Source organism: Scardinius erythrophthalmus (genome assembly GCF_964197995.2).
Source record: "Scardinius erythrophthalmus genome assembly, chromosome: 1".
Classification (NCBI taxonomy): domain Eukaryota; kingdom Metazoa; phylum Chordata; class Actinopteri; order Cypriniformes; family Leuciscidae; genus Scardinius; species Scardinius erythrophthalmus.
The window spans coordinates 18826256-18847874 of record NC_138221.1 but is presented as its reverse complement, the minus strand read 5'-3'; the positions used below and the strand labels follow the sequence as shown (position 1 = coordinate 18847874).

Genomic DNA, 21619 nt, shown 5'->3' with positions numbered 1-21619 from the left:
GCATATCTCCATCGATTATGCAGCTGACACTCGGACCCTGAAGTCAGTCACGTCGTGACCTTCCAGGTTGCAGATTTGGGTTGCTGGGCACCAGCCTGTCCACAACAACCACTCAGTCAATCTCCAATAATGCCAGTGATTCTTTAACCTGCAACCAAAAAGACTAACACACACACCGACATACAGCTTTTCCAAGGTTGGATTTGGCCAGGCTCTAACTATAAACAGGAGAGTCGTCTCAAAATATCAAGATAACAAGTTCTTTCTCTCAAGGAGAGTCACACTTTAGTCTAACTGGAAAGTAAGGCTTTAACTGAGAAATGGTCTCTTAAACTATAGACTTCATTGACCCCTGTGACTTATAGTCGTCGGGGTACCCTAGAAAAACAGATGTATGTATTGACACATGTTGAAGACATTTCTTAACAAAACAAAACATCTTTCCATATTACATTTCTGGAAGCCGGGCTAAATGAGCAAGCACTGTTACATTCATATCAAATACAGACATTAGAGAATACATGAAACATTTGAGTATTCACTAACTTCTATAACAAAGTAAAATCTCATAATTCTAGAGAAGTCATTCAACTCATGTGACGTTTAGAAGGAAAAATATCACTCATTAGCTGTACATTGAAGCAGCAGTGGATTCCATTAACCATTAACATAATCCACCCCCCTTAACGATGAGGTTGTTTTTGGCAGGAGGACAGAAAAAAAAGGAAGGATGTAAAAAGCATGACCTTGGTCTGGCCACTTATAAACAAACTCTTTCCTTTCTATCTTGATTCTTTTGGAGAAACAGAGAGAAGTGAGTAAGAGTACTTGTTTTTTACACTATTTACAGACAGTCACATGATCACTGTAGCACAAATTGTTAAAAGATGCTGTTCTAGTGCTCACATATTTGTGGACGTGTCAGGGATTCGTTTTATTAACAAAATATTCTCAAAGTTTCCACTGGAGTTTGTGAAGTGATGGAAAAGAGAGCAGGCGGATGATAATGAGAACATTTTTGAAAAAGGAGAAAGTTTGTACACTGTATTAGTCCAAATTGGAGGAGTTTTTAATTGTGCATGTGCGTGCATCACACTGTAAGTACCTAATCAGATAATTATTGAATGTTCTCGCAAATGTAAAGACAAACGCAATTCCGCCTGTATCTGTGTTTACATTTAATGTTGTTAACATGATTATGCTGCTATGACGTTACTGCAATTCCCTATGTAATTTGGTGTTAGTATTAGGCAGGGGCAGATTAAGGCTAGACTGCAGTCTATAGGGGCCCACATGACCAGGGGGGTTTTGCAAATATTTACTTCAATATATTACAAATGTTACTGGATGGAAGTTTTAAAAATAACAGGCAATTAACTAGCGCACAGCGCGCATGACGGATCACCTTCAATATCACGAAGATTTGGCATTTCAATTAATACAATTATTATGCTGCTTTTATTATTAAATTAATATAACAGTTCATTTTCCCCACAATTATTTCATAGCTAATCATCTGCAGATAAAGATTAGAGAGATTAGCTTACTCATTGAAAATGTTTTTAAAAGATTTGGCTCTTTTATAAAATGAATTATAGGCCTATAATTAAAGTATTAACAGTCTATAATATAGTCGAACACTGCAATCATCCATCATCAATGAGAATCAAGAACAGCTTTTTCAAATGACGAGATTTAACACAAAATACTTCTCTTCTCATTTCACTACATAAGGGCCACAAGAGAAATAGTAAGAAAATTAATTAAGGGAGTTAGACTATATTGCTATTAATATTATGAAGTAGATCCGTCTCTTGAGGCCATTAATGCAACATCAGATGCAGAAAATCTTGATCAGTACTTTCACTTTCTGCAGTGAATAAATGACTGGAGTTTGAGACTTCTTCACTAGCATACACAGCTCGCCTTACGTTTTAAAACGTAAATATTTTGACGTGACATTTTTCATTTATCATCAATTGCTCGCATAATGATGGACAAACGATTCACACTTAATAAAATAATAATAAAATACAATTATAATAATATAATATATAATACAATTATACAGCTATATGTGCAGTGGTTGCACAATTGCAAGTGATAAATGGTGCATAATTTAGAGGTAAATATTTACAGTAACATCCGCTTATAGAGGCAGTATTTATTTCATATTAGCTGATGTGCCACCTCATTTAAAAAATCTAGCAGAGACTGAAACGCATCACTTGAATAGTCATTATGTTAATGATATTCATTTTATTGCTAAAATGTATGATGTTTAATAGGTTGATACATGGGTGTTAATAATAATGAATTATGTAGGCTAATAATTGTATAAGCTAATTTATATACAAACATTAAAATACAAACTTTTTTTTTTATCATGAAATTGTATTATTTGTTTCCTGATAAGATGGAATATAGCAATAAATTAATTGTCTGATGTCTCGTGGCTTTTTAGGGTTAAATTACATTTTATGTAATATTTTGGGTTACCATGAACTGATCCATTATCAGCATGTAATTCATTATTAGCAAAAGTATAAAGGAAACAATATATGTTTTTGGTTTTATGCTTTAAACAACAACAAAACAATACAACATTACAACAATCAAGGTTATTAACAAATTTTCTATAAATAGATTTGTTGTCTTTGGACTATGAAAAACTCATTTTACCACATACTCTATCATTTGGGTTAATTATGGGCATATCAACTGATGTCAACACATCTCTACATAAGGACATTATACCAAAATTAATTGCAGAGAATACAAGAGAGAATTCCTTGGGAGTCACAGGAAATTTAAAGTGCACAAGAAACTCACACCCTTGAGTGTTAAACAAGTGAAAAAAAAAAAAAAAAAAATGCTTTTATGCTCATTAAAAATAAAATGGTTATTCCGAATAAAATAACACTGCAAAGAAAAAGCTGTGCTTGTAGATCAGTTTCCAATCCAATAATTCTTGTGCATAGTGCAATCATCCATTATTAAAAATAAATATATAAATAAATAAATAGGAATAAAATTCCACAAAGAATTTATTTTCAAACTAAATTGTAACCAATTGATTTTGAGAGTATTATTTGGAGAAATCTAGAAAATCAAGGCCACCATTTTAAGCTAATTTATATCAGATTTACAAATGTAGTGCACATAATTCTTCCATAAATCCCAAAACAGGTTTATTGTCTAAATGTATAGATGAAGCAATATAGTTCAGTCTAGACATTCCTTCTGCTTTTGACAGAAGAACTCTTCTGAGGAACAGGTCCCTTTATAACCAAAGATTACAAGAATTAAAATTCAAAGAAACTTTTGAATTGGACAACCTTGCTGAATTCCTCTTTCCTCTTCCTCTCTGTGTTGTACCATGTCTTAGTTTCACTGATCTATTTCCTCTACAAAGTTTTCATAGCATTACAAAAATAAGGCCTGAGATGCTTATGTACAATATTTCTGATCATTGTCATCTCCTCAGCAGCTGTATACAGGACACTAGGGCACCATACAGACTTTATCAAAGAATTTGCTGATTTTCTATCAGAGTTAGTACTGGCTGCAGATAAAGTCATAATTGTTGGTGATTTTAATATAGATGTAGATAACGAAAAGGATGCATTGGGATTGGCATTTAAAGACATTCTGAACTCTATTGGAGTTAAACAACACGTGTCAGGACCTACTCATCGTCGTAATCATACTCTAGATCTAATATTATCACATGGAATCAATGTTGATGCCGTTGAAATTCTGCAGCAGAGCGATGACATCTCAGATCATTATCTAGTCTCATGTAAACTCCATTTAGCCAAGGCTACAAAGTCGACTCTGTGTTACAAAAATGTTAGACCTATCACTTCTGCCACTAAAGATTGCTTTATTAATGATCTTCCTAATCAGTTTCATCATCTCAGCATCCCAGATAGCTTTGAAGAACTAGATAATGCGACAGAAACTTTTAACTCTCTCTTTTCCAGCACTTTAGACACAGTTGCTCCGTTGCACTTAAAGAAGATTAAAGAAAATAGTCCAACGCCGTGGTACAACGAGCACACTCGGGCCCTTAAGAGAACAGCCAGAAAAATGGAGTGCAACTGGAAGAAAACAAAACTAAGAGGTTTATTTCGCATTTCATGGAAAGAGAGCACAATTGCATACACTGTTGGACATTAGTAGTGTTAAGATACGGCACCTGTCAAAAATGATTGATGGGTTTTTAATTAATGATGATTGATGGGTTGACCTTTAGACCTCGCCACCTGGCGCGCTTCAAAATGGCTTCAATAAATGACTTCCAAATAATTATCCCCATGCAAAAGAACCTGCATAGTAATCTTAGCTTAAAGTCATCAGTTAAATTAAAAAATATATATTCACCTGACATATTTAATTGTCTTCAGTCAATCTATCTTGTCGAAGTGAAAATTCGGTGTTGGCTGAACAAGTCCTACACCAAAAAAAAAAAAACGTGTACGCATGCGTGAAATGCAGCAGAGGAAAGCGGTTGGTATGGAGAATTCAGATGCTCCGGGGGAAAACGCGGGAGATCAAGCAGAGCTGAATCAGCCGTTGTTGAAGATTGAAACAAGCATTCCCAAGAGAAGACAAATATACCACACCATATGAGTATGGTGTGTTGGATTTGCTTTAGGACACAGTATAAAGTTTAAAAGGCATTTTGTAGAATGAAGTTCATGCGTTGATTTGTATGATCATATTTTTCCCAGGCAAAAGTGTTTTAAATCGCGCTGGCCCTCTCGCAAGAATTGAATCAGTTTTTATATGTTGCAAGGCATGTGATTGGCTGTTCGCTACAGATGTCACACATTCATGTGCACGAGCTCCACGAACTCAGAATCAAAGCCTGAGTTGATCAGCGCCATGATGGTATGGGCCCCCCGTTAGTAAGCCCAAATTGTCTGATGGTAGCTTGTAGTTTTATTTATTATTATACATTATGTCATATATGTGTAAAATACTGTTAGACCGACTTTTGAATTAATTTTGCGTGATATGTGCGCCATTCACCATGTGACCGCTGAACACAGTTGTCAACCTTTTTCTGTATTGCCAAGCTCATGAATTTCTTATTCCCCCATTCAATGTTCATCGCTTGTGTAAGTAACTGTCAGTAGTCCTGAAAGCTGGATATATTTACAAACCATGAAATAAGCGATAAAGCAAAATCCATATCGATTGACAATCTCATCCTCATTATATAGTAACTTCTTAATTAATGTTTTTTTTTTATTCTTCTTCTTTTTATTTGCAGGTTTTTAACCTATATGCATTGCCACTTCTAAATATTTTTCTTCACCACATCAAGGCATCCAATTATGCAGAAGACTTCTTGGATGTATACTTTGTTTTTTCTTTGTTTAATATAAGGTATTTGGTAACACTTTATTTTACAGTGTCCTTGTTACATATGTTACATGTACTTACAATAGTAATAACAGTAAATTATGCATAATTACATGCAACTAACCCTCAACCAAACCCTAATCCTACCCTAACCCTACACTGTAAAACCCAACAAGTTAAGCTAACTCATTTCATTTGAGGAAACCGATTGCCTTAATTCAATTAAGTTTATAAAAAACAATAGTTATGAGTACTCTGAACTTATTTCAGTTGAGTTTACTAAAAGTAGATATACATTGCAGTCAATAAATTAAGTGATTAATTAAGTGATTATTGAGCATTAGTGATTAACACCTGCTGTTAACGAGCAGAATCAATGAAGGAAAGAGAAACACAAGAACTACAACTGACTTCCAACCACAGCCTTAGATGAAATCAACTCAAGATAAAAGACGTTTAAATCTCTAAAGATCTCAGCAGAGGAGGATTAAACCACTACACAAACAGCATTACCAGCTTCACTTATTACTAAACAGTTTGACTTTTGTCTTGTGTCTACAGAAGTTGTTATTGAGAATGAACAGAGGGTTAGATGCTAATGATTTATTGAGTTTCATTTAAAGACACCATGATAGTGATCCGTGTTTGCTTTAGTTGGGCTCTTGACCCTTGACTTTATAACACCAGTTTTTCCTCTGGCTGCTGTAACTGAGTGTTTATAAAACACATTTGTTATGGCACATACGCCAAAAGAAAATATGAGCATGTGGTTGTGTTAAGATGATAAAAATCATCATTTAATGACTTGATTCTCTGATCTTTTCCAGAGCCTAATCTCTGATTAGACAGATGATGTATTGTATTATTCATTATAATAGAACTGATTCTGCTGTAAGACCCATTGTTGTGACAATCAGATTTTAAAAACCTCTATGGTATCATGCTGACTTACACAGTAATCAAAAATCAGCATATGAATCTCAACAATGGTGACCATTAAAAAATTATTTATGCCACAATGCATGCTGGGAGCCATGGATAAGTTTTGTATTATGATAGTACCCAGCATGCATTGCAGCATGAATCATTTTTTTAATGGTCACCATTGTTGAGATTCATATGCTGATTCTTGATGTCTGTGTGAGTCTTAGTAATGCAATACCTTTTTGTGCACAACTATTTGTCAAATCCTTCATAGTATCTGATGGCCACAACATGGCTAGCTCTTATGCTGTAGAATCACAGTTTTGAGTGAAACTAATATGTTGCCCTTTTAATCAGAAATCAGACTCTGAATGAAATCAGTGAATCAAGTCACTAAATGATGACTGTCATCATCAGTCCTTCACCATCAACACCCGATCAGACTTCTCCTTGCCTTAACAAATATGTTTTATAAACACTCAATTATAGCAACCAAAGAAAATCTTAAGTGCAAAAGTCAAGGGTCAAGAGCTCAACTAAAGCAAACGCTGATCTCCATCATGGTGACCTTAAATGAAACAAATAATCAACTTCTAAACCTTTGTTAATTCTAATAAGAACTTCTGTAGACGAATGGCAGTAATAAAGTCAAAGTGGTTAATAATAAGTGAAGCTTGTAATGCTGTTCGTGGAGTTGTTTAATCCTCCTCTGCTGAGATCTTGAGATATTTAATGTCTTCTTTCATCTCCAGTTGATTTTGCTGTGGCTGGAAGTCAGTTGTAGTTCTTGTGTTTATCTTTCCTTCAGTGATTCTGCTTGTTAACAGCAGGTGCTCATCACTAATGCTCAATCATCACTTAATTAATCACTTAATTATACAATTATCATTCTGGGATCTAGAAATGTTCTATAACTCATTCAGTTTGAGTTCTGTTTCAGTCATTCAAGTTTCTGTAATATTTGAGTGCTGTGAACTCAATTGTATTTAGTTAATATTACTGTTAGGTTTTACAGTGAGAACAACATATTAAAGCATCCGGTAACACCAGAGCCACAGCCCCTCTCACCACACACGCCATCCCTCTCTCCAGCATCCACGCTTTCTGGCTCAGAGAAAATGGACGAAGTGGTGTGTGCTGGAACCAAACTCTCCCAGTCTGTTCCTGCAAGCCCGCAGATATCAACCAAAAAACGGCGAGCCCCACAACCACCAAAGCCTGTGAGCCAAGCTTGCACTCCCTCTCCTCCTGTGATAGTTCTCCAGCCGCTGCCACGATGTCAGGGCCCACAACCTCCTCCATCTGCTGTAGGTGAACCAGAAACAACTGATACCAGCTCTCAGTGACATGTGTCAGGTCCCTGCTATGATAACAGTAACTTTCTCAAATGTTTACACTCTCAGAAAATAAAGTACATAATTGTACCTTTAGGGGTACAATGGCTTGTCACTGGGGCTGTACCCTCAAGGTTGTTGTACCCTCAAGGCTTTTGTACCCTTGGCATAGGGTACATATTTGTACCCTTGTGATTTGTACCTTAAGAGACCAGTCTTGTACCTGTGGTGACAATTTAGTTCCTTTATTTAACAGTACAAAAATGGACCCTTCAAAAAGGGTACAAAATTGGCTTTGACAGGGTACAATCGTTGACTATAATGAGATTCTGCTTCTGATATTTTTTGAAGGACCTCCTCGGTTGAAAGCCCTGTAAGAACCATGAGCAACCGTGCTATGACTTCTTCTCCACCACTGGCCAAAAGAAAGAAAGACCGCGAACTGGACATTCTTTTAAATTGAGATTCAAGCAGCCAATCTCTCAGGGCTGGACCTTGAGGTCCAATAATAAGCCCTATGGGGTACGTTAGTGTAGATTGTACCTTGGGGGACAGAAATGGACTCCTACTGTACCCCTATTTCTGACAGTGTACCCTAAGTCACACACAGACATCAATAATTAACATATAAATATCAGCAATGGTGACATGCTTCATGCCACAATGCATGCCTGCCATGAGTTTTATACTAAGGTGGCTCCCAGAATTCATTGTAGGATGAGGCATGTCACCATTGTTGAGATTTATATGGTAATTCTTGATGTCTGTGTGTATGAATGATGCTTGGTTATTTTATTTTTAACTATTGTTTTAAAGAAAAAAGAAAAAAAACACACACAGGCATCAAGAATCAGCATATGAATTCTAACAGACCATTTAGATCGTTGGGATCATGTCAGAAATCATGTTAGAAATACCAAGGGTTTACTCTAGTCTGTTTTTAGCTATTATGCCACACGTAACTGGAACTAGCTTCCAGAAGAGATCAGATGTGCTCCAACGGTAGTCAGATTCAAATCCAGTCTGTTTAGCTGTGCATTTACTGAATGAGTACTGTGCTACATCTGAACTGATTGCACTTTATTTTATGTATCCTCTTTTTTATTGTAAAATGTTTTATTTTTATGCATGCTATTTTTTAACTCCTATGCATTTCCTGTAATTATTTTGATTACTTTAATTCAATTATGTAAAGCACTGAATTACCATTGTGTATGAAATGTGGTATATAAATAAACTTGCCGTGCCTATTGAAATTCAGTGAAACCATTAAAACAGAATACAAAAATATTGGAATCACATGGAATTTGGAGATGTTATAGGGCCCTACAGATGCCTTCATTAGTAAATTCCTTCATCACTTTAACATTGTTTTACATCATTCGCAGGACCCCAAGGTGCAGAAACACGCCATAGAAATCCTTAGAAAGATGCTGGAGCAGGAGGAGACAGAACTACAGGTATGGGTTTAGCGTTCCTCTAATATGTATGTGCTGTCATGATAAATTTAAACCCATCATAAATGACATTTGCTGTCCTTACTGTGCAGAACCTTCTGGAGGAACAGTCTCGAAACCCCTCCCCTTCCCTAGAGGAGCGAATACAACATTCCAGACGAAGATCTTCCAGAGTGAAGATCCAGCAGGATGTGGTGAGATTTGTTCTTAACTTAATAAATAGGTTAATTAATTATTAACCATTATTAACTTATTAAATTGTTCCTGGTTTATATTTCATTACTCTTTGATAAGCTACAATGTGATATTTCAGTTTTTCTTTTTTTTTATAAATGTGCAAAAATGTTTTTCTGTCAAAATGGGGTGTTGTGTGTACAATAATGAGGGAAAAAAATGAACAAATGATTTTAGCAAATGGCTGCAATATAACAAATAGTGAAAAATTTAAGGGGGTCTGAATACTTTCCGTACCCACTGTATATTAAGGATGCCCCCTAATATTCAACAAACCGTTAGTCAACGAGAAAAGACTCAGTCGACCAAAATTGTATTAGTCGGTTTTAAAAACAATTCCAGGAAGTGGCAATTTCACGCAGTCTACGCCGAAAGATCATTAACAGCTTGTCTATGTGGTAATATACAGTACACAGGGCAGGACATCCTAATGCTTGCCTATCATTCATCAACCTCATATATAGATTATCATCTGAAACGTAAGTAGTAACAACTTTACATGGCCGCTTGATAACGTTCACCTAGAAAAATGTACGCTATCCAAGTTTGTTTGTGTGGAAACCGAATTGAAGCTAGCACACGCTCACTGCATGACAGGTGCTGGTGCAATCACTTAAAATACTCTGTCATTTTGGTCATACATATAAAAAGAAAGTCGTGACTTGTTGCCAAGTAGGAAACAATGAATGATGGTACAGGGTGTGATTTGGAACACAGCTTCGGAGTGTTGACTTTGACCTTGACCTCTTTCCCACTCTTCATTATAAGACTGACGGGCCATTTCAGGACATAGAGCTGCTGAAAAGTCAAGTTCGGACTGATATAGGTAAGATTCAGTGCCATTTTTAGAGCTCTTGAACAGAAACCATCTGCAGACCAATTGCAGTGTGATTAAGCTTCAGTTAAAGAGTTTTTTGTTTGGGTTCATGTAGAGAATCGACAGGAGTACATTCGAGGGCCACTTTCTAAACTCCAGCAGCAAGTGCTTCAAGACCACAGGTGTGTCTTCAGCCTTCATTTTAATGTTTTCTAATCACTTATTCTCTCATTTCAATAGATCTGTTAAAAATTACAGTTTATTTTAGGTCTTAAATGTCCAGCTGAAACAATTGCTTAAAATTGTCTTTTCACAGTGTTGTTGAAGACCCTGTGAAAGAGAGCCAGGTGGTGGACAAACAGGTGGTTGCAATCGGGGAAATCCTGTGAGTTACTTTCTCTGTAGAAATGATCTCGAAGACCACCCACTTAACAACATTGTGAAGTCCAAGATCCGGCGACATCTGGCACATGTGGAATATTGATCTGGCCCACATGCAACGTAGAATGACAGCCCTTGGTTGGCTCACTCCTGTTTGCCAGATCTGGGCTACAAGCAGGCCATAGCAAAGAAATAAACCAGAAATAAACCAGAACTAAACCTTATCTGAGCCACAAAATCTGTGTATATTAAATATGGTGTCATATCAGCTTTAATAATACTAATACATATAGAAATTTTGATAGCAGGTCCTCGGTATAAGCCGGTACAACGCTTCACCACAATGGTAACAATGGTATAAGTAACACTGAAGCAGTGTTGACGTTAATGAGATAATTAAGTGATTAATTGAGTGATGATTGAGCATTATTGAAGACACCTCATGTTAACAAGCAGAGTCACTGAAGGAGAAAATCACAAATTAAGTCACCATTATGGAGATCAGTGTTTGTTTTAGTTGGGCTCTTGACCCTTACATTTTTAACTGTAGATTTAGTTTGGCTGCTGTAATTCAGTTATAACAGCTAGATGAACAAAGAGAAAAGGTGATCTGATGATGTTACTTGTGTTTTAACATAATCATTTTTGACCTGATTCACCAAACTCATTTAGAGCCTAATCTCTGAGTTAGATTCATTTTATTGATTATAACAGCACTGTTCTTGCATATCATAATATATATACACACACATATATATATATATATATATATATATATATTAGCATTTTTAATGTAATCCAAAAGATTTCTTAAAGGTGTTCTGAAACCAAATTTTTTTTTTTTTTTTTTTTTTTTTTTAGACACAGACATCAAGAATCAGCCTGTGAATCTCAACAATTGTGACAATTATAAAGCATTTTGCAGTGCATTCTGGGTACCACCAATCAAAACTCATTAATGGCTCCCATCATGCATTGCTGCATGATTAAATAATGAGGTTAATTTTCTTGTTCATTTCCTATATTTTTACTGTTTTATTTTATTTCTGCTGTTTTTATGTGACTTTTTAGTTGCTTGTTTTCTAATATTCTCTTTGTTCATCTGGCAGTCATAACTAAGTTACAGCAGCCACACTTAATCTAAAGTTAAAAATGTATGGGTCAAGAGCCCAACTAAAGCACACACCAATCACCATAATGGTGACTTAGATTTGTGACTTTTCTCCTTCAGTGATTCTGCTTGTTAACATCAGCTGTCTATCCAAGCAATAATGCTCAATCATCACTCAATTAATCACTTAAAGGAACACTCCACCGTTGTTTGAAATAGGGCTTATTCACCGTCTTTCCTAAGTTTAGATTGGTGGGCAAACACATTTTTGTGTCAGTGCATGCATTGTTTTAATTTGGCAGTGCCGCCGTTAGCTTAGCTTAGCATAATTAATGGAATCCTTTGTTGCCAGTGTCGTGGCCAATTCACGATCTTTGGTTCAGGTCTTCAATGTGTGGTTCAGGTCTCAGAAGAATTAACTTTATTGAACAGTTCAACAAAGTGAGATGGTAGCTAGTCATCTGATCTTACAATGGTTTACACTTGGGACTTATACCTTTTTTCTCATCACTTGGTGTCCAATTACCTCACTGGGTGTCCAATTAGCATTTATACAGTTATCTTTTTCTCTTTGCTCCTCCTTGTCACTTCGCCACGATTAGAAACACCTGTATCAAAGCTTTATTCCCATTGGTGGTGGTCCTGGCGCGTGCGCTTTCTTAAATATGATTTCATATATGTTTTTTTGGGTACTTTTCCACTCTTGTCCTCGTACAACCTTTTACCCAGTTTTTATCCTGTCCTCACACAACCTTTTTCCCAGTTTTTATCCTCACATACTCTTTTGACTTGTTTTCTCTGTTTCCCATCATTTTGTCCTCCCATACTCCTAGGCCTAATTTTCACTAAAATTACAGCATTTATTTGGGCCCATGTATGAGACAGATGAAATTCTCCAATACCAGCTAGCATGTTGTGAGTAAAAGTGATAAAAAAAATATGCTTGTCGCCTGCGTATTCACAGCTAGTACAAATAGCAATGCAGATTAAGACTAGGCGATTTCCTAGGCGATTTTCACGCAACAGGTTTTCCTGGTTACAAGTTCCCAAAGACTGCTCTGCCACTTCCCCTTAAATACCCAGACCAGAACAAATAGCTTGTACAAATATTTTTTAGAGTTGTTTTGGGTCTATTCATGTACCCCAGGGGGTAACACCTGGTTTCAGGGAAGAGGGAAGAATTTTGAACAGACCACCCAGAGGAGTGAGGAGAACAGGATTCGTCTAAGTGTTCAATAATACCAAAAACAGGATTCTTCTAAGTGTTCATTATACCAATGACTGCAATGAAATTAAGACCATTTTACCAATCGCACTGAGACATTTAAAAATGATACCAAACATAAAAGGGAAACAACAATAGATTCAAAAGATACATCATATGTGGTATGTAGATCCTCTTAGTGAGCTTTTAGTGACTTGAATCAGGAGGAAAGGAAAAGAGGAGGGAAATGGGGATGCAGAGATAAGGAAGGAGATAAGTTTGGACAGGACCATGTCCTGTGCTCTTTCTTTGAGATATTCTGGCCAGGGTGCGTTGTATTGCTTTATTGCAGGGTGAGTTTTATCTCAGTTTTTGTCTTAACAGGAAAATCAACTCTTACAGTTACTAGATTGAAACATATTTCAAAATGAAAACATCAAGTGAAGTCAAAGAGTGACCATTTCAAGTCAGTTTAACATGAACCAATACCATTTGAACTAGAAACCTGATACAATGGTGTTGAAACTTTGATGTTATATGTGTCTTCTTTGAAACACAATGTTAATCTGAAGTTTAACTTAAATTTAAGCCTCAATTTAGTCCTGGAGTAACTCTGATCTTCCTCCAGGAAATCGTCTTATTAAACTCTGGACTAAATCTAGGACTATTTAAAGTCATGACAGAGAAAGCATATTTCTGTTGATCTAGATGAAATGGCCATTTTAGTCTAGGACTTGGCCCCTTGCCCGTCAAGGATCACTGGTGATCCTGGATTATTGTTGTTCAAAATTCATTACTCGTCAAAACATCACACTCTTACTTGATCTGGACAAACTCAGCATCACAAGAACGGTTTAAGACTCCAGCTTCGATATTTGACCACTGTTTATGATTAAACTGGTTTGCAGTGACATTAATTTCTTAATTTATGCCAGGAGTGTTCGTTATTTTTGAATAGAAATCATCACTCATAAAACATTAATTCCCGTCTTCTCCGGTTTATTTGTGTTCAAATACATACAATATACAGCATCCGCCAGGGCTATTAGTCCAATGGTGTGCATATTTGGAGAAATAATGATTAATTATCACATGCTAGTAAAATATTTCGTCATACAAAATAACATTTCTATTCATTTTCCCCTGAATTATGCGATCTGAAGAGCTCAAACAGCAAACGGATCTAGATGTGTGTCTTCTCTTCCTGATTTGCGTCAGATTTGACCTCAGAGCTCTTATCATTTGCTGTACAGCTGTCAATCATCTCACGTGGTTCAACGTGACCTTTTCTGCATGACGTGTCCTGTGTACACTTCCTCATTCTGGACATCCGTGATAACAAAGCGAAAGTGACATTTCTTCACCGAAACAAGTAGCTAATAAATGCACGATTGAAGTATTTGTGTTTTGTGTCTGATTTTCGTGCGATTTGGATTTTTCATGAATAAAAAATAAAGGTAAAGGTAAGCTATAGTCCATAGATTCATATAAAATGCTAAATATAACATATTTCAAAATCTTTTTTTGACTTGAAACCATTTTAAACTGCGACCGGAATATGATACAAATACTCGATGGTGTTTTAAAGTGAGATCTTCTTTCCTTCAGTGATTCTGCTTGTTAACAGGCTTATTAAGGCTGATATGACTCCATATTTAATATACACAGGTTTTGTGGCTCAGATAAGGTCCAGCTCTGATTTATTTATTTGCTCTTGGCTGACATGTGGCATTGCTATGGCCTGCTTGTGGCCCAGATCTGGCAAGCAGGAGTGGGCCACCAAAGGGCTGTCATTCCACATTGCATGTGGGCCAGATCATCATTCCACAAGTGCCAGATGTGGGCCGGATCTGGGGCCTCATTTATAACCGTTGCATATGCACAAAACAGGCCCTGAAAAAGGCGTACGCCACTTCCGACGCATAAGTTGTGACTTATAAAAACAAACTTGACAGGAAAATTTGCACACCTGCACGCAAACTCTGACCCAACGTTTTGGAGATGGAGCAGTTTGGCAACACCGATGGTGAGCTGGAGTTAAATGTCACTTTACATATACAGAAAGATAATACAAATATAATTTCACTCACCAAGCCTATCACTTGAAGTAAATATCCATCCCTACTTTAATGTCCTTGCCAGCAAGCGCGTTGGGCCGTTTAGTGAAACTGACGCATATAAAGGCAGATAAAGTAAAACCGTAAATCTTCATTATGAGCCCTAATCATACAGTGCATGTTCACAATAACAGTTTAAATAAATAAAATAATGATTCAAACTATGTTTTACTTCTGATATAAACATTTAGATTAAATATGCCATTCTCATTAATGGAGTTAAACATGTAGGTGTGTGCACTATCTAGCTGGGATCATTTAGATGCAGCCTTGGCACTTCACCAGATGAGATCGCTGTTACTGAAGCTTTGAGTAATGAACCCATTTTCAAAAAAATTCTAGGTGGTTCAGTGCTTCACCAAAGCTTCATTTGCCCACCACTAATCAGCAGGACTTAAATGTGTGGTAAAAAAAAATAATAATAAAAAACATCAGATGTGGTTCTCAGTACTTTACCATAAAAAAATACAGTAGTAACCTTTTAGTTTTCACGGGAATCCCCTTATATTTCATTAACCAATAAATGTTATCATTCAATTTCACTAAAGTATTCAAATCTGCTTTATACCTTTGTAATATACTGATAACCACCATAATAATATGGCAGTAAAAAAAAAAAAAACACATGATGATTCAAAGTTTCCCACCATTAGTTTTCCACAAGCTGAGGCACATATTAATATAAATAACTCTTTTCCGGGTCGGGCAGATTTTCAGCTTTGTTGTGCATTGTTTGTTGAGCAATGTTCATGCAGTGTACAGAGGGAATTGAGAGGCGATTAACCTCTCCCGACCAGTAAATGGATGGTCGATGAATTTCTGGCATGTTATAAATGTTGGTCGCCTCTCGTGAGGATGTCGCACAGTTGATGCAGAGCTATGAACAGATTGTCCTAAACCCCGTGTTCCCTATCAGTCGCTCACGTTCGACGTAACGACAACATAATTGGGATCACTTCAGGGAGCCCTATCAACTTCGAGTGTCTACAGAACGAGCCAATGACCGTTGGCATGTGTGAATCGCATCACGCTCCCCGCCCCACAGCGCGGGTATAAACAGGAAGCGGGCGCACGCACACATTGTCTCTCACTTCGGAGCCGAGAGGTTGTTACTTCAGTGCTGCAAGAAGAGACTCTGCAAGTTGGAAATCCGAACTCTGTCCAGCGTTGGTGTGACGGCGCGATCAGCGGTGGCCGCGAGCTTACAGCTCTCAAACTCTCACAGCTTACACTGTGTGTGTCGGTATTGGTGGGCGTTCCTGAGTGTTTAACTCATTACAGCCATGGCTACCCCTGGGTTTCTCAGCGTGGGAAGAGTTTTTCTTTTTTGTTTTCAACTTAAAAGAGCAACAGCATTTCTGGGTGCAGTCGTTCCCTGGCGCCAGCAGACGGCCACAATAGTTGCCTCTCATGTTTGGGCATTCAGCATGCTGAGGCAGCTTTTGTGAATAGTTACTCCCTTTCGGGGAGTGTAGCGTTGCCCAAGTCTGATCCAGAATGGCAGCTATGCTTTCCCGGGCCGCCGAGAAGGTCAGGCTTGAGTGGAATCCTCCACCACGTGATTCTCAGCGCGCCGCACTGGTTCTTTTCTTCCCGGAGGTGCATGTGGAGCTCACTAGGTCGTGGTCGGCACGGTATAGTGCCAGAGTACGGCCTATTGACTCATCCCTCCTCACCACCCTCGACAGCGGAGCAGCCAAGGGGTATGTGGATCTCCCACCAGTGGAGCGTGCCGTTGCGATGCAGCTCTGTCCAGCTTCCGCTTCCTCTTTGTGGGGGAATCCTCGCCTCTCGTCCAAGGCTAGTAAGTTTTCGTCCGTTCTCATGGCGAAGGCTTACAAAGCCAGTGGACAGTCTCCTTCCGACCTGCATGCCCATGGACATGCACGCTCATGGACATGCACAAGGGTGGTTCTGACCTAGAGCTCCTCCGGGAGCTCTGTGCGGCAACTGACCTCGCCCTCCGGGCGACAAAAGAAACCGCACATTCCATCGGTCAGGCGATGTCCACCTTGGTGGTCCAGGAGCGCCACCTTTGGCTCAACCTGGCTGATATGAGAGACACAGATAAATATCGGTTCCTGGATGCCTCTCTTTCCCAGGTTGGGTTGTTCGGCTACGCGGTCGAGAGCTTTTCCCAGCAGTTTTCAGCCGCCTAGAAGCAGACAAAGACAGTCTGACACATCCTGCCCCGGCGGACCGCTGCTGCCCCCACCCGTCCGCCGGCTTTTACAGCCCGTACTTTACTATACCCAAGAAAGGCGGTGGGTTACAACCAATCTTGGACCTACGTGTCTGAGCTCGCTCAGACACAGAACAGCGGCACCACTGACACTTTTTCAGAGGCTTCAAAACGCTGCTCTAGGCAAGCATGTACTGGTCCGTACGGACAGCACTGCGACCGTTGCATACATCAACCATCAGGAGGTCTACGCTCCAACCGTATATCACAACTCGCCCGCCATCTCCTCCTTTGGAGTCAGAAGCATCTGAAGTCACTTCGTGCCATTTATATTTGGGCCTGCTCATATACCTGATCTGCCGGCTCTAAACTGGTCTCCAGAGCTGCCGTCTCCAGAGCTGCCATCTCCACCCTTGCTGCCTGAGCTTCCTTCTCCGCCCTGGCCACCTGAACCATCAGCGCCCTGGAGGCTCCAAATAGGCCATGCCCTTGTCAGCCTCCAGGGCACATGCCCTTGCCAGCCTCCAGGGCGCATGCCCTCGTCAGCCTCCAGCCTACACAGATGTTATACGGCATGAGGAAGCGCCTTCTGGAGGGTCTTCAGTCACATTTAAACCTAGTCACCATCTTCTGCACTTCATTTCCCATCACTCTCCTCGGTTCCCACCTGCACATCATTCCCAGTCACTCACACCTGCACCTAATCATCGCCCTCATCACTGTCACGATAAATGCACTCACCTCATCCCAGCTCTTAGTCCGATTGTTGCTGTATTCTGACATAATATTATAGGCCCATAAGTGTTTTTATCATTTTCAATGAGAAGTAAGCTAATCTATCTAATATTTTATTATCCTCGCAGTGTTACGCGATGGTGCACAATGAAATGATTGCAGGTAAATTAATTGTAATATCAATTTAATAGGCTTACCCTAATAATAATAATAATTTAATACATACATTGGAAATGCTAAATCCTGTTGATATCGATAGCTGATTCTTTTGACTCTGTATACACGATATGATGTTCTATCAGCGCAACCCGGCAGATTTTATTGTGCATATTTCACATGTATAGTGTGAGCAGTCAAGTTGCAGCTCGACGATCAGACTGTATAGTGCGAGCACATAAATCGTGAGCTTTGGCTTTATATCGCATGAGATCTACAACTAACTTCCAGCCACACCCTTAAATGAAATCAAATGAAAGAATACATTAAATATCTCAAGATCTCAGCAGAGGAGGATTAAACACCTCCACAAACAGCTTTACCAGCTTCACTTAGGTCTAACCAGATTTATTTTATTTCTGTCACAAGTCTACAGAATTTGCATTCTCATAGTTAACCTTTGCAACTTTTTCATTGTGTCATAAACTGAATCAGATTCTTCTGCATATTTCCATCCAGTGACTCCTCCTCCAACGGGTCCCGCAAGAGCAGCAGCTCCAAGAAAACCTCGCAGAATCGCAGGACCTGCTGCTGCTCCTGCTGCCGCAAATGCTGCAAATGCTCCTCCTGCTGCCTCAACTGCTGCAGCTGCTCCGCCTGCTGCCTCAACTGCTGCAGCTGCTCCTCCTGCTGCCTCAACTGCTGCATCTGCTCCTCCTGCTGCCTCAACTGCTGCAGCTGCTCCCCATGCTGCCTCAACTGTTGCAGCTGCTCCCCATGCTGCCTCAACTGTTGCAGCTGCCCCCCATGCTGCCGCAACTGCTACAGCTGCTCCTCCTCCAGTCCCAACTGCTGCAGCAGCTCCTCCTCCAGCCCCAACTGCTGCAGCAGCTCCTCCTCCAGCCCCAGCAGCAGCGGCTCCTCCTCCAGCCCCAACTGCTGCAGCAGCTCCTCCTCCAGCCCCAGCAGCAGCTCCTCCTCCAGCCCCAACTGCTGCAGCAGCTCCTCCTGCTGCCCCAACTGCTGTAGCTGCTCCTCCTGCTGCCCCAACTGCTGCAGCTGCTCTTCCTGCTGCCTCAACTGCTGCAGCTGCTCCTCCTGCTGCCCCAACTGCTGCAGCTGCTCCCCATGCTGCCTCAACTGCTGCAGCTGCTCCTCCTGCTGCCCCAACTGCTGCAGCTGCTCCCCATGCTGCCTCAACTGCTGCAGCTGCTCCTCCTGCTGCTCCTCCTGCTGCCACTGCCTCAAATGCTGCTGCTGCTCCTGTTGCAGCTGCCTCAACTGCTGCTGCTGCTCCTGCTGCCGCTGCTTCAAATGCTGCTGCTCCTCCTGTTGCCGCTGCCTCAAATGCTGCTGCTGCTCCTCCTGCTGCCGCAGCCGCAGCCGCAGCCGCTGACACCACAACTCCGGCTGCGTCTGGTAGCTTGGATTTCAGTAAATTCTTGTACCTTCTGTTGTGGAAAATATGCAATTGTCCTGTTACAAGTATGCCTTTTTGTGTGTAGAACACTCCTGTATTGTAATCAACCACACTTGTAACTGATTTATTAAGAAAGTGCTTTATAAAGAAAAACAAAACAATTGTTATTGTAACTGATTTATTAAGAAAGTGGTTTATAAATAAAACACTAACTCATTTATTAAGAATGTGGTTTATAAAGAAAAACCTACCACATTGAGTTGGTAGAATAGAGAGAAAGAAACAAGTATAAGAAAAAAAGCTTTGCTAAAGAAGAAAAGAATAAGCATTGCCTCGGGTATGTTGCAGACAAAGTGCAGGAGGAAACAAAGAATAAGAGCCTGCAAGAAGGAGAATGAAGAGGCGAAAGGCTTTATATAGACCAGTCCTAAGGGACTGAACTTTTGAACTTTTGAACCCCAGAACTTGACAGTTCAAGACTTCGGATTTTATCAATTGTCTGAAAAAGACTAATAAAAGGCTGAAAGGAGAAGATGAAGGCAGATGATGATTCTTTGGAACAGCTTTTCCGGTGTTAGATGCCTTGCCATTGATGCCTCTGACTGACAACACTTGCAAGCAATTTGCTTTTGTCTTATTTTTTATATATTAGTACTTTATAATGTAGCCTAGTCAACGTTGTAAATAATAAAACTATTAATTGAAACTAAGAAGCTCACCTGCCAAAAGTCTTTGATTTTTTTAAAAGTGAGCTGAAGAAACCATGGAGAAGTCTTCTGACCTATGGATTGTACACAGCAAAATCCCTAGGATTAAATGAACTCTGCTCAGAGTACATATGGTCCCACTCTAAAGAGTGTTAAAGTAACTCTGAAGCAGAATTAAAGTTAATGAGATAATTAAGTGATGATTGAGCATTAGTGATGAACACCTGCTGTTAACAAGCAGAATCACTGAAGGAAAGAGAAACAACAAGAACAGGTGTTATGTCTTCATGACAAGAAGCACAAGCAAGTAGAATTCTCTTAGGAAACTCTTTAACCCTCTGGGGACAAAAAACGCGCCCGCGTGTTTTGCTCGTTTTTTTTTTAGCAATGAAAAATAAACACTAAATGCTCTGTTAATTTTGATCTTTCATTTTCGTGTAATACATCAATCGATCCTGTTCAGTTTCTAATTTTTTTCTGTATACTCACAATAAAAATAAAGTGTTTTGCTTTTTGACAAATAAAGAAAAATTAACATGATGCGATTTCTGCCTTCTCTCTGTCAGTAAACTCCCATTTGAAACACGTTCGAAAATGATCTATAACTCTGAAAATTCAGTCAAACAGGCAAACAGACCCATGGGCATAAAGCTTGAGATCGCATCTTTTAAATGAAGTAATTTATATAAAAAACAAATATTCTCAGCTTCTGTAATCTGTATAAAAAGAGAGCGACTCCAGTCGAGCTCATTACGAGATCATTCAAAAGTAATGTGACCGCTCCCCAGAGAGCGCGTGCTATTCAAACGCAAATTCTGAGAACCATTTCACACCTGTGAAACGCCCACATCAGCTGTAAACAAAGCGCCGCGAGTGAGACATAATATAGCCTACCTTATGGAGAAAAGATTCCTCAGAACAGTGCTGATATGAGGAGCAATATCTCCTGATATGAGGAGCAGATCCCGCTGAGGAGTGAGGTAGGCTGTTTTCTTTTCTCAAGTGTTAATGTGGAATAACGTTATGGAATAACGTTAGTGTAGGCCTATGCAAACCGCAAAAAGATGAATCGCATTTCTATAATATGACTCGCCTTTCTGTGAGATGAATGAAGGGTACATATTTGTAAAGACTGTTTAGCCTAAATATGAATCGCGCGTCTGTGTGTGAAAGAATAAACTGCTTTGCTATAGCCTACTGAGATGAGTAAAAATCGACTGGAATATGTTGAAATAAAATGTATTTGTATAAGCAACGTATTAAACTGCAAATTAGCATTTATATGCCCTAATATTTCATAAAAGCAACGTTACAGTCAGGCGAAGTATGAAAGACAACATTTTGTTGACTAGATTTGGGTACAGTTTTTAGGCTACTGTAGAATATACTGCCACATCAAATAAGCTTTTGTTTAGCAATTTCTGCTCATATCTAACGTTATATATATATATATATATATATATATAT

At 39.1% G+C, this 21619-nt stretch overlaps 1 protein-coding gene across 1 annotated transcript; it reads left to right on the top strand.

Annotated features, from left to right (window-relative positions):
- Window positions 1–758: 758 nt before the first annotated feature.
- Window positions 759–19589, top strand: LOC308699931 (uncharacterized protein). The gene is made up of 9 exons (XM_081381119.1): window positions 759–814; window positions 5282–5397; window positions 7390–7604; window positions 9020–9091; window positions 9181–9282; window positions 10091–10148; window positions 10255–10321; window positions 10456–10524; window positions 18545–19589. Exons 3-9 carry the CDS (start codon window positions 7416–7418, stop codon window positions 19419–19421), a joined length of 1434 nt encoding a protein of 477 aa, XP_081237245.1. The 5' UTR covers window positions 759–814; window positions 5282–5397; window positions 7390–7415; the 3' UTR covers window positions 19422–19589.
- The last annotated feature ends 2030 nt before the right edge of the window (window positions 19590–21619 follow it).

Excerpts from the sequence above, each read along its gene's own strand:
- LOC308699931 (XM_081381119.1), top strand. The coding sequence starts at position 7,416 with ATGGACGAAGTGGTGTGTGCTGGAACCAAACTCTCCCAGTCTGTTCCT. Across the intron at positions 9,283-10,090 it reads TGAAGATCCAGCAGGATGTG|ACTGACGGGCCATTTCAGGA; the intron begins GTGAGATTTGTT and ends CTTCATTATAAG. Across the intron at positions 10,525-18,544 it reads GTTGCAATCGGGGAAATCCT|TGACTCCTCCTCCAACGGGT; the intron begins GTGAGTTACTTT and ends ATTTCCATCCAG.